We start from the raw sequence: 15,926 nt of genomic DNA, 5'->3' as shown, positions 1-15,926 counted from the left end.
TTCCTCCAGCTCAGTATTTACTCAGTGTTTTCTGCATGCTCTTAGCCTGCCCCCTTTCTTTCTGTTCTATCCTAAACAACAAACACAGAGCCCTCTAATGGACAATGTATTTCCTCAGAAACTAAGATTTCAATAGACTCAAATATGGTTATGGTTTGAGGACAGATTTATTTTAGGTGGTTGACAAATGATAAGCACTGATTTTTGAGTGTACAGCAGGTGTGGTGTCCTGTGGGAGTCTCACTGTGTGTGTGTGTGTCTTCCAGGGTGTCCATGAGTCTAAAGGAGTGACTGAGGACTAACTGTGATGTGTGTGTTCCAGGGTGTCCATGAGTCTAAAGGAGTGACTGAGGACTAACTGTGATGTGTGTGTTCCAGGGTGTCCATGAGTCTAAAGGAGTGACTGAGGACTAACTGTGATGTGTGTGTTCCAGGGTGTCCATGAGTCTAAAGGAGTGACTGAGGACTAACTGTGATGTGTGTGTTCCAGGGTGTCCATGAGTCTAAAGGAGTGACTGAGGACTAACTGTGATGTGTGTGTTCCAGGGTGTCCATGAGTCTAAAGGAGTGACTGAGGACTAACTGTGATGTGTGTGTTCCAGGGTGTCCATGAGTCTAAAGGAGTGACTGAGGACTAACTGTGATGTGTGTGTTCCAGGGTGTCCATGAGTCTAAAGGAGTGACTGAGGACTAACTGTGATGTGTGTGTTCCAGGGTGTCCATGAGTCTAAAGGAGTGACTGAGGACTAACTGATGTGTGTTCCAGGGTGTCCATGAGTCTAAAGGAGTGACTGAGGACTAACTGTGATGTGTGTGTTCCAGGGTGTCCATGAGTCTAAAGGAGTGACTGAGGACTAACTGTGATGTGTGTGTTCCAGGGTGTCCATGAGTCTAAAGGAGTGACTGAGGACTAACTGTGATGTGTGTGTTCCAGGGTGTCCATGAGTCTAAAGGAGTGACTGAGGACTAACTGTGATGTGTGTGTTCCAGGGTGTCCATGAGTCTAAAGGAGTGACTGAGGACTAACTGTGATGTGTGTGTTCCAGGGTGTCCATGAGTCTAAAGGAGTGACTGAGGACTAACTGTGATGTGTGTGTTCCAGGGTGTCCATGAGTCTAAAGGAGTGACTGAGGACTAACTGTGATGTGTGTGTTCCAGAGTGTCCATGAGTAAAGGAGTGACTGAGGACTAACTGTGATGTGTGTGTTCCAGGGTGTCCATGAGTAAAGGAGTGACTGAGGACTAACTGATGCGTGTGTTCCAGGGTGTCCATGAGTCTAAAGGAGTGACTGAGGACTAACTGTGATGTGTGTGTTCCAGGGTGTCCATGAGTCTAAAGGAGTGACTGAGGACTAACTGTGATTTGTGTGTTCCAGAGTGTCCATGAGTAAAGGAGTGACTGAGGACTAACTGTGATGTGTGTGTTCCAGGGTGTCCATGAGTAAAAGGAGTGACTGAGGACTAACTGTGATGTGTGTGTTCCAGGGTGTCCATGAGTCTAAAGGAGTGACTGAGGACTAACTGTGATGTGTGTGTTCCAGGGTGTCCATGAGTCTAAAGGAGTGACTGAGGACTAACTGTGATGTGTGTGTTCCAGGGTGTCCATGAGTCTAAAGGAGTGACTGAGGACTAACTGTGATGTGTGTGTTCCAGGGTGTCCATGAGTCTAAAGGAGTGACTGAGGACTAACTGTGATGTGTGTGTTCCAGGGTGTCCATGAGTCTAAAGGAGTGACTGAGGACTAACTGTGATGTGTGTGTTCCAGGGTGTCCATGAGTCTAAAGGAGTGACTGAGGACTAACTGTGATGTGTGTGTTCCAGGGTGTCCATGAGTCTAAAGGAGTGACTGAGGACTAACTGTGATGTGTGTGTTCCAGGGTGTCCATGAGTCTAAAGGAGTGACTGAGGACTAACTGTGATGTGTGTGTTCCAGGGTGTCCATGAGTCTAAAGGAGTGACTGAGGACTAACTGTGATGTGTGTGTTCCAGAGTGTCCATGAGTAAAGGAGTGACTGAGGACTAACTGTGATGTGTGTGTTCCAGAGTGTCCATGAGTAAAGGAGTGACTGAGGACTAACTGTGATGTGTGTGTTCCAGGGTGTCCATGAGTCTAAAGGAGTGACTGAGGACTAACTGTGATGCGTGTGTTCCAGGGTGTCCATGAGTCTAAAGGAGTGACTGAGGACTAACTGTGATGTGTGTGTTCCAGGGTGTCCATGAGTCTAAAGGAGTGACTGAGGACTAACTGTGATGTGTGTGTTCCAGGGTGTCCATGAGTCTAAAGGAGTGACTGAGGACTAACTGTGATGTGTGTGTTCCAGGGTGTCTATGAGTCTAAAGGAGTGACTGAGGACTAACTGTGATGCGTGTGTTCCAGGGTGTCCATGAGTCTAAAGGAGTGACTGAGGACTAACTGTGATGTGTGTGTTCCAGGGTGTCCATGAGTCTAAAGGAGTGACTGAGGACTAACTGTGATGTGTGTGTTCCAGGGTGTCCATGAGTCTAAAGGAGTGACTGAGGACTAACTGTGATGTGTGTGTTCCAGGGTGTCCATGAGTCTAAAGGAGTGACTGAGGAGTACCTGCGTCTGGAAGCTTTGGTTCAGAAGGTGGTGTCTCCATACCTGGGAACCCACGGCCTCTACTCCAACGACGGATCCTCAATGCAATACTCCTCCTGCGTACTGGGTAGTTAGACTGATACTCATACAGCTAAATGATTTAGATTTCATCAGGCATGATTTTTACTCTGTTCAGCTGTTGTGCTGTTAGTTTCCTGTGTTATACGGGTCTAGACGGCCTCAACGTCTGTCTCCTTTTCACTTCTTCACATTCCATCTTTCTCTCTCCCTCCCTCCATCCCACCATCCTCATCCCTCTTCACTCCTCCTCCTATCCTCACCCCTCCTCCTATCCTCATCCCTCTTCACCCCTCCTCCTATCCTCATCCCTCTTCACCCCTCCTCCTATCCTCACCCCTCCTCCTATCCTCATCCCTCTTCACCCCTCCTCCTATCCTCATCCCTCTTCACCCCTCCTCCTATCCTCATCCCTCTTCACCCCTCCTCCTATCCTCATCCTCACCCCTCCTCCTATCCTCATGTCTCTTCACCCCCTCCTATCCTCATCCTCTTCACCCCTCCTCCTATCCTCATCCCTTCACCCCTCCTCCTATCCTCATCCCTCTTCACCCCTCCTCCTATCCTCATCCCTATCCTTCACCCCTCCTCCTCCTATCCTCATCCCTCTTCACCCCTCCTCCTATCCTCATCCCTCTTCACCCTCCTCCTATCCCTCCCTTTCCCCTCCTCCTATCCTCATCCCTCTTCACTCCTCCTCCTCATCCCTCTTCACCCCTCCTCCTATCCTCATCCCTCTTCACCCCTCCTCCTATCCTCATCCCTCTTCACCCCTCCTCCTATCCTCATCCCTCTTCCTCCTCCTCCTATCCTCACCCCTCCTCCTATCCTCATCCCTCTTCACCCCTCCTCCTATCCTCACCCCTCCTCCTATCCTCATCCCTCTTCACTCCTCCTCCTATCCTCACCCCCTCTTCCTCCTCCTATCCTCATCCCTCTCACTCCTCCTCCTATCCTCACCCCTCCTCCTATCCTCATGCCTCTTCACCCCTCCTCCTATCCTCATGTCTCTTCACCCCTCCTCCTATCCTCATGTCTCTTCACCCCTCCTCCTATCCTCATGTCTCTTCACCCCTCCTCCTATCCTCATGCCTCTTCACCCCTCCTCCTATCCTCATGCCTCTTCACCCTCCTCCTATCCTCATGCCTCTTCACCCCTCCTCCTATCCTCATGCCTCTTCACTCCTCCTCCTATCCTCATGCCTCTTCACCCCTCCTATCCTCATGCCTCCTATCCTCATGCCTCTCTTCACTCCTCCTCCTATCCTCATGCCTCTTCACTCCTCCTCCTATCCTCATGCCTCTTCACTCCTCCTCCTATCCTCATGCCTCTTCACTCCTCCTCCTATCCTCATGCCTCTTCACTCCTCCTCCTATCCTCATGCCTCTTCACTCCTCCTCCTATCCTCATGCCTCTTCACTCCTCCTATCCTCATGCCTCTTCACCCTCCTCCTATCCTCATGCCTCTTCACCCCTCCTCCTATCCTCATGCCTCTTCACCCTCCTCCTATCCTCATGCCTCTTCACTCCTCCTCCTATCCTCATGCCTCTTCACTCCTCCTCCTATCCTCATGCCTCTTCACTCCTCCTCCTATCCTCATGCCTCTTCACTCCTCCTCCTATCCTCATGCCTCTTCACTCCTCCTCCTATCCTCATGCCTCTTCACTCCTCCTCCTATCCTCATGCCTCTTCACTCCTCCTCCTATCCTCATGCCTCTTCACTCCTCCTCCTATCCTCATGCCTCTTCACTCCTCCTCCTATCCTCATGCCTCTTCACCCCTCCTCCTATCCTCATGCCTCTTCACCCCTCCTCCTATCCTCATGCCTCTTCACTCCTCCTCCTATCCTCATGCCTCTTCACCCCTCCTCCTATCCTGATGCCTCTTCACTCCTCCTCCTATCCTCTCTCCAGAAAAGCGTCTGCAGCGGTGCTGGCCCAAGTCAGGCGACGCCCCCGTGAAGAACCTGGTGATGCGCTCCAAGTCCTACAACGTGCCCATGTTGACGCCTGTGGTGGAGTATGATACCGAGACAGGCTCCGTGAGCAGCATGGGCATCCGCCGCCATTCCGTCTGCGAGATGACTTCCTGTCTGGAAGAAGGCGCCATCAACGACATCAGCACCACTTCCTCCCTGGCCTCCGCGGCCCAGCCGGGCCTCTCCTCCCTGGAGCAGGAGCTCAGCCTGACAGGGGTTGTTTGTGGTGGAGGTGGTGGAAGTCTGGATCTCTGTGGGTCTGTGGGGTCTGAGTCTTTAGGGTCCCACCTCCAGCCCTCCATCTTTCAGGGCTCTCACTCCCCAGGACCCTTCCTCCACGGCGGGGGGGAGTCGACGGTGTCCCCCTCTGTTCTGTGTCAGGTCCACTCTGGCTCAGAGACGGGGTCGATCCCCAGCTGTTCCTCCAGCCCGGAGACAGTGGTAGATCAGATACTGGACTCTATGGACTCTGACCCTGATGGCATCTTCATAGACTTCTCCCTCCACAGCTGCTCAGACTCTTCATCCTCTGGTTACAGCAGGGAGAGTGGTAGACAGAGTGTGGTGTAATTTGGGGTTTTCTGGTAACTAATCACAGTTGGATGATCTATGTGATTGCCTGCTTATTCACTACTGATTTCTGGGAAAATCTGTGACTTGTGAGAAAGTGTCTGGAGATTTGCAGCCCTAGAGGTCTGATGAATCTCAAGGGATTATCACACGTACTGACACCATCTGTACTCCACTCACACCGTCGTCTCTAAAAACACACCGCTCTTTCTAGGGCCTATTTTTCATGGAATATTTCTACAGTAAATTCCCTTTTATTAAACATTTATTTTGCTTGATTTTCACTTCTAGTGCTTCATTTTGAGGATAAACTGTACTTATTTGTATTTCTTTGTGTTTGTATTGCTGATGCTCAGTGACTGACAACTTTGAAACAGTCTGAGGTGTCTCTTCAGGTATTGTGGAAGGAAACAGTCTGAGGTGTCTCTTCAAGTCTTGTGGAAGGAAACAGTCTGAGGTGTCTCTTCAGGTATTGTGGAAGGAAACAGTCTGAGGTGTCTCTTCAAGTCTTGTGGAAGGAAACAGTCTGAGGTGTCTCTTCAGGTCTTGTGGAAGTGTGTCTCTTCAGGTATTGTGGAAGGAAACAGTCTGAGGTGTCTCTTCAGGTATTGTGGAAAACAGTCTGAAACAGTCTGAGGTGTCTCTTCAGTCTGTGTCTCTTCAGTATTGTGGAAGGAAACAGTCTGAGGTGTCTCTTCAGGTATTGTGGAAGGAAACAGTCTGAGGTGTCTCTTCAGGTCTTGTGGAAGGAAACAGTCTGAGGTGTCTCTTCAGTCTTGTGGAAGGAAACAGTCTGAGGTGTCTCTTCAGGTATTGTGGAAGGAAACAGTCTGAGGTGTCTCTTCAGGTATTGTGGAAGGAAACAGTCTGAGGTGTCTCTTCAGGTATTGTGGAAGGAAACAGTCTGAGGTGTCTCTTCAGGTATTGTGGAAGGAAACAGTCTGAGGTGTCTCTTCAGGTCTTGTGGAAGGCAGTCTGAGGTGTCTCTTCAGGTGGAAAGGAAACAGTCTGAGGTGTCTCTTCAGGTCTTGTGAAAGGCCCAGTGGAAAGGAAACAGTCTGAGGTGTCTCTTCAAGTCTTGTGGAAGGAAACAGTCTGAGGTGTCTCTTCAGGTCTTGTGGAAGGCCCAGTGGAAAGGAAACAGTCTGAGGTGTCTCTTCAGGTCTTGTGGAAAGGAAACAGTCTGAGGTGTCTCTTCAAGTCTTGAAAGGAAACAGTCTGAGGTGTCTCTTCAAGTCTTGTGGAAGGCCCAGTGGAAAGGAAACAGTCTGAGGTGTCTCTTCAGGTCTTGTGAAAGGCCCAGTGGAAAGGAAACAGTCTGAGGTGTCTCTTCAGGTCTTGTGGAAGGCCCAGTGGAAAGGAAACAGTCTGAGGTGTCTCTTCAGGTCTTGTGAAAGGCCCAGTGGAAAGGAAACAGTCTGAGGTGTCTCTTCAGGTCTTGTGAAAAGGCCCAGTGGAAAGGAAACAGTCTGAGGTGTCTCTTCAGGTCTTGTGGAAGGCCCAGTGGAAAGGAAACAGTCTGAGGTGTCTCTTCAGGTCTTGTGGAAGGCCCAGTGGAAAGGAAACTCTTCAGGTCTTGTGGAAGGCCCAGTGGAAAGGAAACAGTCTGAGGTCTCTTCAGGTCTTGTGGAAGGCCCAGTGGAAAGGAAACAGTCTGAGGTGTCTCTTCAGGTCTTGTGAAAGGCCCAGTGGAAAGGAAACAGTCTGAGGTGTCTCTTCAGGTATTGTGGAAGGCCCAGTGGAAAGGAGAAGAAATCAATCAGACCTAGCTGAGCTCTCTGGGATGACCCACACCTGGTTCACCAGGGGTCATGAGTTCATTGCTTTTCGCAAACATGTCTCTTGTTCAAGAGGCAGTGCTGGGGTGAGGAGATAAGATAGTGTTCACATGTCTTCATTTTAAGCAGTAGGTATCATGTAGGCCTGGGTGATATTTCTGCGTCAGTGATCTGTGGCTGGGCCTTTGTTTCTACTTCAACATCGCCCCCATGTGGACGGGATGTGCAAGTGCCTGCTGCGCCAGAGTCAAATCCACAAAGAGATGTGTTTTGGAATGTGAAGGGATCTGGTGGCTCAGTGTAAGGATCTCACCCCATAAGCATGGGGTCGTAGGTATGTTTCCTGACAAAGCCTGGAGGACTGTGACAACTACTGGAGGTTTCCCCTCCTGTGAACAGCAGCAGTTATGGGGGAAAACCTCTGGGAAAAGTAGACCTGTAGGTTTAAAAAAAAAAGATCCATTTGAAAATGAAGGGTCTACTTTCTCAGAGGTTTATGACCACAACACAGCCTGATCCAGAGCTGTGACTTGAACCTACAACCCTGAACATATGGGGTGAGATCTTTACACCAGAGCCCCAGACTCCTTCACACCTCTTAACTGTTTTCTTTGTCATTTTCACATTGAGATTTGCTGAAATTACCAATAACTCAAACCTAAGATTTGAACCCATAAACCTCTATGGTTGAAGGTAGGAAATGAACCTCAAAGCCACAGACTCTCACACTTCTAGCTCTTCTTACGACGATCTAAATAGTTAAACACATGCCTTCTCTCAACTAATGATTTAGTAAGATCGTTTTGTATTCTAAATGACCTTGTGTGACACAGCCATGTACAATTTATGGAGTTGGTTTTATGATTTTCTAAAAACAATGACACATTCAAATGTATTGCCATTAATTATTGTAGCATTTGATGGACAAGTCATTCTGATTTGATCTCATGATTATGTCAAACGCAACCTCAACTCAAACTTGACATTTAATGCAGAATTTTTGTTGGTCTGTTCAAGATCCTGGGCTTGATTCAATCCGTAGTGCTGAAGATCTGCTGTATAGCGTGATTGAAATTGTCACCTGACCCTTCGGAAAGTATTCAGACCCCTTGACTTTTTCCAAATGTTCTTCAGTTACAACTTTATTCTAAAATGTATTAAATTGTGTTTTTTCCCCCTCATCAATTCACACACAATACCCCCATATTGACAAAGCAAAAACCGTAAAAAAAAAAAAGGTTTGCTAATTTATGACAAATAAAAAATGAAATTTACATAAGTATTCAGACCTTTACTCAGTACTTTGTTGAAGCACCTTTGGCAGCGATTACAGCATCAAGTCTTCTTGGGTATGACGATACAAGCTTGGTACACCCGTATTTGGGGACTTTCTCCCATTCTTCTCTGCTTGAGAGGACCTGCAATGCCAGGTTGGGGAGCATTGCTGCAAAAACTATTTTCAGGTCTCTCCAGAGATGTTTTATTTAACCAGGAAAAGCCCATTGAGACCCAGAGTCTCTTTTTCAAGGGAAAGCTGGCCAAGAAGGCAGCAACAATCAATACATTACAGAATTAAAACATACAACAACATGATCCAGCCTAAAAAAAAGCATTTACACTCCTCCGTAACAGTCTCCCAATATGTTAAATGCATTCAGTGGCACTAACATATCTAGATGAAGCACAGATTGTAGATTATTCCATGATGTTCAATCGGGTTCAAGTCCGGGCTCTGGCAGGGCCACACAAGGACATTCAGAGACTTGTCCCGAAGCCACTACTGCGTTGTCTTGGCTGTGTGCTTAGGGTCGTTGTCCTGTTGGAAGGTGAACCTTCGCCCCAGTCTGAGGTCCTGAGCGTTATGGAGCAGATTTTCATCAAGGATCTCTCTGTACTTTGCTCCGTTCATCTTTCCCTCGATCCTGACTAGTCTCCCAGTCCCTGCCGCTGAAAAACATCCCCACAGCATGATGCTGCCACCACCATGTTTCACTGTAGGGATGGTGCCAGGTTTCCCCCAGACGTGACACTTGGCATTCAGGCCAAAGAGTTCAATCTTGGTTTCATCAGACCAGATAATCTTGTTTCTCATGGTCTTTAGGACTAACTTCTTGTTTCTCATGGTCTGAGTCCTTTTGGCAAACTCCAAGCGGGCTGTCATGTGTCTTTATACTGAGTAGTTAGTGGCTTCCATCTGGCCACTCTACCATAAAAGGTCTGATTGGTGGAGTGCTGCAGAGATGGTTGTCCTTCTGGAAAGTTCTCCCATCTCTACAGAGGAACTCTGGAGCTCTGTCAGAGTGACCATCAGGTTCTTGGTCACCTCCCTGACCAAGGCCCTTCTCCCTCGATTGCTTAGTTTGGATGGGCGGCCAGCTCTAGGAAGAGTCTTGGTGGTTCCAAAATTCTTCCATTTAAGAATGATGGAGGCCACTGTGTTCTTGGGGACCTTCAATGCTGCATACATTTTTTGGTACCCTTCCCCAGATCTCGACACAATCCTGTCTCTGAGCTCTACGGACAATTCCTTCAACCTCATGGCTTGGTTTTTGCTCTGACATCTGTGGGACCTTTATATAGACAGCTGTGTGCCTTTCCAAATCATGTCCAATCAATTGAATTTACCACAGGTGGACTCCAATCAAGTTGTAGAAACATCTCAAGGATGATCAATGGAAACAGGATGCACCTGAGCTCAATTTCAAGTCTCATAACAAAGGGTCTGAATACTTATGTAAATAAACTTGTATTCTACTTTTATAAATTAGCACAAAAAAAGCCCATTTTGCTTTGTCATTATGGGGTAGTGTGTGTAGATTGCTGAGGAATTGTTTAAAAAAAATCTATTTTAGAATAAGGCTGTAATGTGACAAAATGTGGAAAAAGTCAAGGGGACTGAATACTTTCCGAAGGCACCATCACATTGCCTAAATAGCAAGTATCACACTTGATTTTTCCAAAGGTAAAATTTCTATACAGATTTTTATTAAGATGAGTAACTTTCTACAGCTCTTTTCTTTTTGTTCCCATTGGTCCTGTTCAGGCTGATGTGTGTCCAGATGGACATTGGTTCTGTTCAGGCTGATGTGTCCAGATGGACATTGGTTCTGTTCAGGCTGATGTGTGTCCAGATGGACATTGGTTCTGTTCAGGCTGATGTGTGTCCAGATGGACATTGGTTCTGTTCAGGCTGATGTGTGTCCAGATGGACATTGGTTCTGTTCAGGCTGATGTGTGTCCAGATGGACATTGGTTCTGTTCAGGCTGATGTGTGTCCAGATGGACATTGGTTCTGTTCAGGCTGATGTGTGTCCAGATGGACATTGGTTCTGTTCAGGCTGAGTGCTGATGTGTGTCCAGACAGACATTGGTTCTGTTCAGATGGACATTGGTTCTGTTCAGGCTGATGTGTGTCCAGATGGACATTGGTTGTTCTGTGTCCAGGACATTGGTTCTGTTCAGGTGATGTGTCCAGATGGACATTGGTTCTGTTCAGGCTGATGTGTGTCCAGATGGACATTGGTTCTGTTCAGGCTGATGTGTGTCCAGATGGACATTGGTTCTGTTCAGGCTGATGTGTGTCCAGATGGACATTGGTTCTGTTCAGGCTGATGTGTGTCCAGATAGACATTGGTTCTGTTCAGGCTGATGTGTGTCCAGATGGACATTGGTCCTGTTCAGGCGGATGTGTGTCCAGATAGACATTGGTCCTGTTCAGGTTGATGTGTGTCCAGATGGACATTGGTCCTGTTCAGGCGGATGTGTGTCCAGATAGACATTGGTTCTGTTCAGGCTGATGTGTATCCAGATGGACATTGGTCCTGTTCAGGCGGACGTGTGTCCAGATAGACATTGGTTCTGTTCAGACATTGTGTCCAGATTCATGTTCAGGCCAGATGATGTGTGATCATTGGTCAGATGTGTGTCCAGATGGACATTGGTCCTGTTCAGACATTGACATTGGTTCTGTTCAGGCTGATGTGTGTCCAGATGGACATTGGTTCTGTTCAGGCTGAGTGCTGATGTGTGTCCAGGTGGACATTGGTTCTGTTCAGGCTGAGTGCTGATGTGTGTCCAGACAGACATTGGTTCTGTTCAGGCTGAGTGCTGATGTGTGTCCAGACAGACATTGGTTCTGTTCAGGCTGATTGCTGATGTGTGTCCAGATGGACATTATTTACATGTCAGTTTATTTCAATGATGATTCCCATCAAGAGATACGATCTCTTGATTTGACCGAGTGTCTCTACAAGGGGTGGTGTGTCTCTACAAGGGGTGGTGTGTATGAAGACATGTAACGTATACGAAATAGGTTTTAAGTGAAGAAAGTGATTTACAAGGAATGAATTATGATCTGCATCCTAAATGGCACCATATTCCCTACGTAGTGCACTTCTTTTGAACAGGACCCATAGGGCTCTGGTCAAAAGTAGTGCACTATATAGGGAATAGGTATTGGTACGCAGCCATGATGAAAGGTAGGAATCTAAACTGTTGTTTTGCTCATATGATGTACGAAGGAAGAAACTAGAAGTTGAGTGACACAGTGTCCATTTTTATTTTCCTTATAAACACCTAGAACTGAGGAAACAGACCAGCTCACTAAAAGTTGTTCTTCTCTTCAACATAAATATGCAGACTTCCTTTGAAAACGGAATCACAACGCAAACAAGTGTGCGTCGGAAATGTCACCCTATTCCCTACGTAGTGCACTACTTTTGACCAGGGCTCTGGTGCACTAGGGATCAGGATGGCATTTCAGACAGGTTCAGAGTCATTTTGTAAATACATTTTTTTCAGACTCAAGTGACTGCAAATTGTGTCTTTTCTCTCGCAACCACAAAACATGAGGGACAATCTTCACAACATCAACAAAGGAAAAGATGAGGCAACACCATGTTTTCTTAAAGCATTTCCAATAATATGAAACCGAAACAGTTATTTTGTGTTAATAATACAGTTTTATCCAGCAAATAAAAAGCACTTTGGTCATCTTCACACAGACTGAGCCACGGCAAAAAGTACCAAAGCAATAACAACTACAATGGTTTGTGTGACATTGAAACACGTAACATTGTTTCCGTACACTACTTTAAAGTGCACATGTTCAGGCATTCCGAACTGTAGCGACGAACATCGACTGTGTGAACAGCGACTAAGACCTGGGACCTCTTCGTTCCAACTATAATACAAACACGTTGTGTGTTGCGCTACGAGTTATTGCTTGAAATACAGTCTAACCATTGAATTAACTCAAATGCGCTGTGAGAAAACCACGTAACGTAAAACAGTAAACGAGGGAAGGAGGGCGAGAAAAAGCAACATGTTGACGAGGTTGTGATGACGGCTGCAACGTAAAACAGTAAACAAGGGAAGGAGGGCGAGAAAAAGCAACATGTTGACGAGGTTGTGATGACGGCTGCAACGTAAAACAGTAAACGAGGGAAGGAGGGCGAGAAAAAGCAACATGTTGACGAGGTTGTGATGACGGCTGCAACGTAAAACAGTAAACGAGGGAAGGAGGGCGAGAAAAAGCAACATGTTGACGAGGTTGTGATGACGGCTGCAACGTAAAACAGTAAACGAGGGAAGGAGGGCGAGAAAAAGCAACATGTTGACGAGGTTGTGATGACGGCTCACAGGCCTGAATAGCAGTATTTCAACCAGACTGCACACGTCACTGTGTCTGGTTTACAAAATAGGGTTGGGAGTACAGAAGCCAATACTGAATGGTATCACCATAAAAGGTCGCGACCCCACTCCCTCAGGGTCTCAGTATGTAAGAAACACATTTCCATTACAGACTTGTACAAGTGTGTACCAGGACAAACATAAACACCTCCCCCCAAATGATCATTATACGAGTAACATAGTTAACAATGTTCAGCCACACACCGTTTTGCTAGCGGGCCTGGATGTCTCAATTTCACATATAGAATACTAACCCAGATATGTTGGCTAGGTTTACATATTCCCAGCCAGTACAGTACATCCCTTCTAGCCAATACAGTACTGTACCTCTCATCTAGCCAGTACTGTACCTCTCATCTAGCCAGTACAGTACCTCTCATCTAGCCAGTACAGTACCTCTCATCTAGCCAGTACAGTACCTCCCATCTAGCCAGTACAGTACCTCCCATCTAGCCAATACAGTACAGTACCTCCCATCTAGCCAGTACAGTACTGTACCTCCCATCTAGCCAGTACAGTACCTCCCATCTAGCCAGTACAGTACCTCCCATCTAGCCAATACAGTACAGTACCTCCCATCTAGCCAATACAGTACATCCAGTACATCTAGCCAGTACAGTACCTCCCATCTAACCAGTACCCTCCCATCTAGCCAATACAGTACAGTACCTCCCATCTAGCCAGTACAGTACAGTACCTCCCATCTAGCCAATACAGTACAGTACCTCCCATCTAGCCAGTACAGTATACAGTACCTCCCATCATCTAGCCAGTACAGTACCTCCCATCTAGCCAGTACAGTACATCCAGTACCTCCCATCTAGCCAGTACAGTACCTCCCATCTAGCCAGTACAGTACCTACCCATCTAGCCAGTACAGTACCTACAGTACCCCATCTAGCCAGTACAGTACCTCCCATCTAGCCAGTACAGTACCTCCCATCTAGCCAGTACAGTACCTCCCATCTAGCCAGTACAGTACAGTACCTACCATCTAGCCAGTACAGTACCTACCATCTAGCCAGTACAGTACCTCCCATCTAGCCAGTACAGTACCTCCCATCTAGCCAGTACAGTACCTCCCATCTAGCCAGTACAGTACCTACCATCTAGCCAGTACAGTACCTCCCATCTAGCCAGTACAGTACCTCCCATCTAGCCAGTACAGTACCTCCCAGCCAGTACAGTACCTCCCATCTAGCCAGTACAGTACCTCCCATCTAGCCAGTACAGTACCTCCCATCTAGCCAGTACAGTACCTCCCATCTAGCCAGTACAGTACCTCTCTAGCCATCCCATAGCCAGTACAGTACCTCCCATCTAGCCAGTACAGTACCTCCCATCTAGCCAGTACAGTACCTCCCCCATCTAGCCAGTACAGTACAGTACCTCCCATCTAGCCAGTACAGTACAGTACCTCCAGTACAGTACCTCCCATCCAGCCAGCCAGTACAGTACAGTACCTCCCATCTAGCCAGTACAGTACCTCCCATCTAGCCAGGACAGTACAGTACCTCCCATCTAACAGTACCAGGACAGTACCTCCCATCTAGCCAGTACAGTACAGTACCTCCCATCTAGCCAGTACAGTACCTCCCATCCAGCCAGGACAGTACAGTACCTCCCATCTAGCCAGTACAGTACCTCCCATCCAGCCAGTACAGTACCTCCCATCTAGCCAGTACAGTACCTCCCATCTAGCCAGGACAGTACAGTACCTCCCATCTAGCCAGGACAGTACAGTACCTCCCATCTAGCCAGGACAGTACAGTACCTCCCATCTAGCCAGGACAGTACAGTACCTCCCATCTAGCCTAGCCAGTACAGTACCTCCCATCCAGCCAGTACAGTACCTCCCATCTAATCAGTACAGTACCTCCCATCTAGCCAGTACAGTACCTCCCATCTAGCCAGTACAGTACCTCCCATCCAGCCAGTACAGTACCTCCCATCTAATCAGTACAGTACCTCCCATCTAGCCAGTACAGTACCTCCCATCTAGCCAGTACAGTACCTCCCATCTAGCCAGTACAGTACCTCCCATCTAGCCAGGACAGTACAGTACTCCCATCTAGCCAGGACAGTACAGTACCTCCCATCTAGCCAGTACAGTACCTCCCATCTAGCCAGTACAGTACCTCCCATCTAGCCAGTACAGTACCTCCCATCTAGCCAGTACAGTACAGTCCCTCCCATCTAGCCAGTCCACAGTACAGTACCTCCCATCTAATCCAGTACAGTACCTCCCATCTAGCCAGTACAGTACCTCCCATCTAGCCAGTACAGTACCTCCCATCTAGCCAGTACAGTACAGTACCTCCCATCTAGCCAGTACAGTACAGTACCTCCCATCTAGCCAGTACAGTACAGTACCTCCCATCTAGCCAGTACAGTACAGTACCTCCCATCTAGCCAGTACAGTACCTCCCATCTAGCCAGTACAGTACCTCCCATCTAGCCAGTACAGTACCTCCCATCTAGCCAGTACAGTACCTCACATATTTTCTCACCAATCATTTGAGTGATGTGTTGTGTTTTATCCTGCCTCTATCTCTCCACTACAGCCGTCACTTAGCTTATCATTAGAAACGCCAAACGCACAGAAACGTTGTTCATCTATTCTGAACGTTGGTGAACTGTTGTTGTCGTCAAAAGCAACAACAAAAAAGCCTACATGGAATTGACCAGAAAGTACAACCTGTTTGTGTGCATGTCGGCTTTAAAACACATTATTATTATTACAGTCCGTCTATGATCGGAAACAACTACTCGTTGCAGTTCTCACAGTGAAATGACTGTGTTTGTGTGTCACAGTCTACAAACTAAAACAGCTGCATTATAATGCACATTGTCCTTACTAGTCTGAAGGGATGGAACTCTTTTACCTTTTTAACTGAATTGTCATCTTGCTGTGTTTTGATCCCATCCCTCTGAGAACACAAAACCTGTATAGCTTAAAATAACATTTTGTAACTTTTTCAACAACAAAAATAAAAAATACTGAAAGGGTAAAATAAATATATCTTGAATTGCACAAGTGAAATGTAAGCACCCCGTTATGAACTCTGAGAATGGGGCTGTTTGTCCGTCAGACCATAGTTACAGGGAAGCCCAGTCAGTCCGTGAGCGAAAGGACAACAGCGCCCCTGTGTGGTGAGAGAATGTATCACATCTTCCAGAGCCAGCGGTGACCTGATCAGCTTACTGTCATGATTTGATCTTCCAGAGCTGAGGACAGAAAGGTGTGGTAAGTTCTTCCTTCATACTGA

At 47.3% G+C, this 15,926-nt stretch overlaps 2 protein-coding genes and 1 long non-coding RNA gene across 55 annotated transcripts in view; 2 read left to right on the top strand and 1 right to left on the bottom strand.

Moving 5' to 3' along the window:
- The window catches only part of LOC121843550 (proline-rich protein 5-like), a gene marked incomplete at its 5' end in the record, with an annotated part of 23,248 nt that extends 17,782 nt beyond the window's left edge, over positions 1 to 5,466 (top strand). Inside the window, 2 exon segments of the mRNA XM_042313189.1 lie at positions 2,546 to 2,687; positions 4,554 to 5,466. Coding sequence (XP_042169123.1) covers positions 2,546 to 2,687; positions 4,554 to 5,188 — 777 coding nt within the window.
- A 129-nt stretch (positions 5,467 to 5,595) lies between these two features.
- Positions 5,596 to 6,922, top strand: LOC121843551. 4 transcript variants are annotated; one of them, XR_006081628.1, is made up of 4 exons: positions 5,596 to 5,645; positions 6,202 to 6,350; positions 6,474 to 6,714; positions 6,800 to 6,922. It is a non-coding gene; the product is annotated as an uncharacterized LOC121843551 (long non-coding RNA). The 4 variants fall into 4 exon arrangements; XR_006081627.1 differs by lacking the exon at positions 5,596 to 5,645 and adding an exon at positions 5,906 to 5,950; XR_006081626.1 differs by lacking the exon at positions 5,596 to 5,645 and adding an exon at positions 5,958 to 6,134.
- Positions 6,923 to 11,500: 4,578 nt separating this feature from the next.
- The window catches only part of LOC112242255 (protein PHTF2-like), a gene marked incomplete at its 5' end in the record, with an annotated part of 28,116 nt that continues 23,690 nt past the window's right edge, over positions 11,501 to 15,926 (bottom strand). For 8 of the 50 annotated variants that reach the window (XM_042313190.1, XM_042313236.1, XM_042313238.1 and 5 more), the window contains 8 exon segments: positions 11,501 to 13,229; positions 13,355 to 13,382; positions 13,571 to 13,828; positions 13,871 to 13,939; positions 14,325 to 14,347; positions 14,506 to 14,694; positions 14,796 to 14,818; positions 14,896 to 15,885. In XM_042313190.1, coding sequence (XP_042169124.1) covers positions 15,865 to 15,885 — 21 coding nt within the window. 50 annotated transcript variants of the gene reach the window in all.

Source organism: Oncorhynchus tshawytscha, unplaced genomic scaffold (genome assembly GCF_018296145.1).
Source record: "Oncorhynchus tshawytscha isolate Ot180627B unplaced genomic scaffold, Otsh_v2.0 Un_contig_607_pilon_pilon, whole genome shotgun sequence".
Lineage (NCBI taxonomy): Eukaryota > Metazoa > Chordata > Actinopteri > Salmoniformes > Salmonidae > Oncorhynchus > Oncorhynchus tshawytscha.
This window is presented reverse-complemented; position numbering and strand designations above follow the sequence as displayed.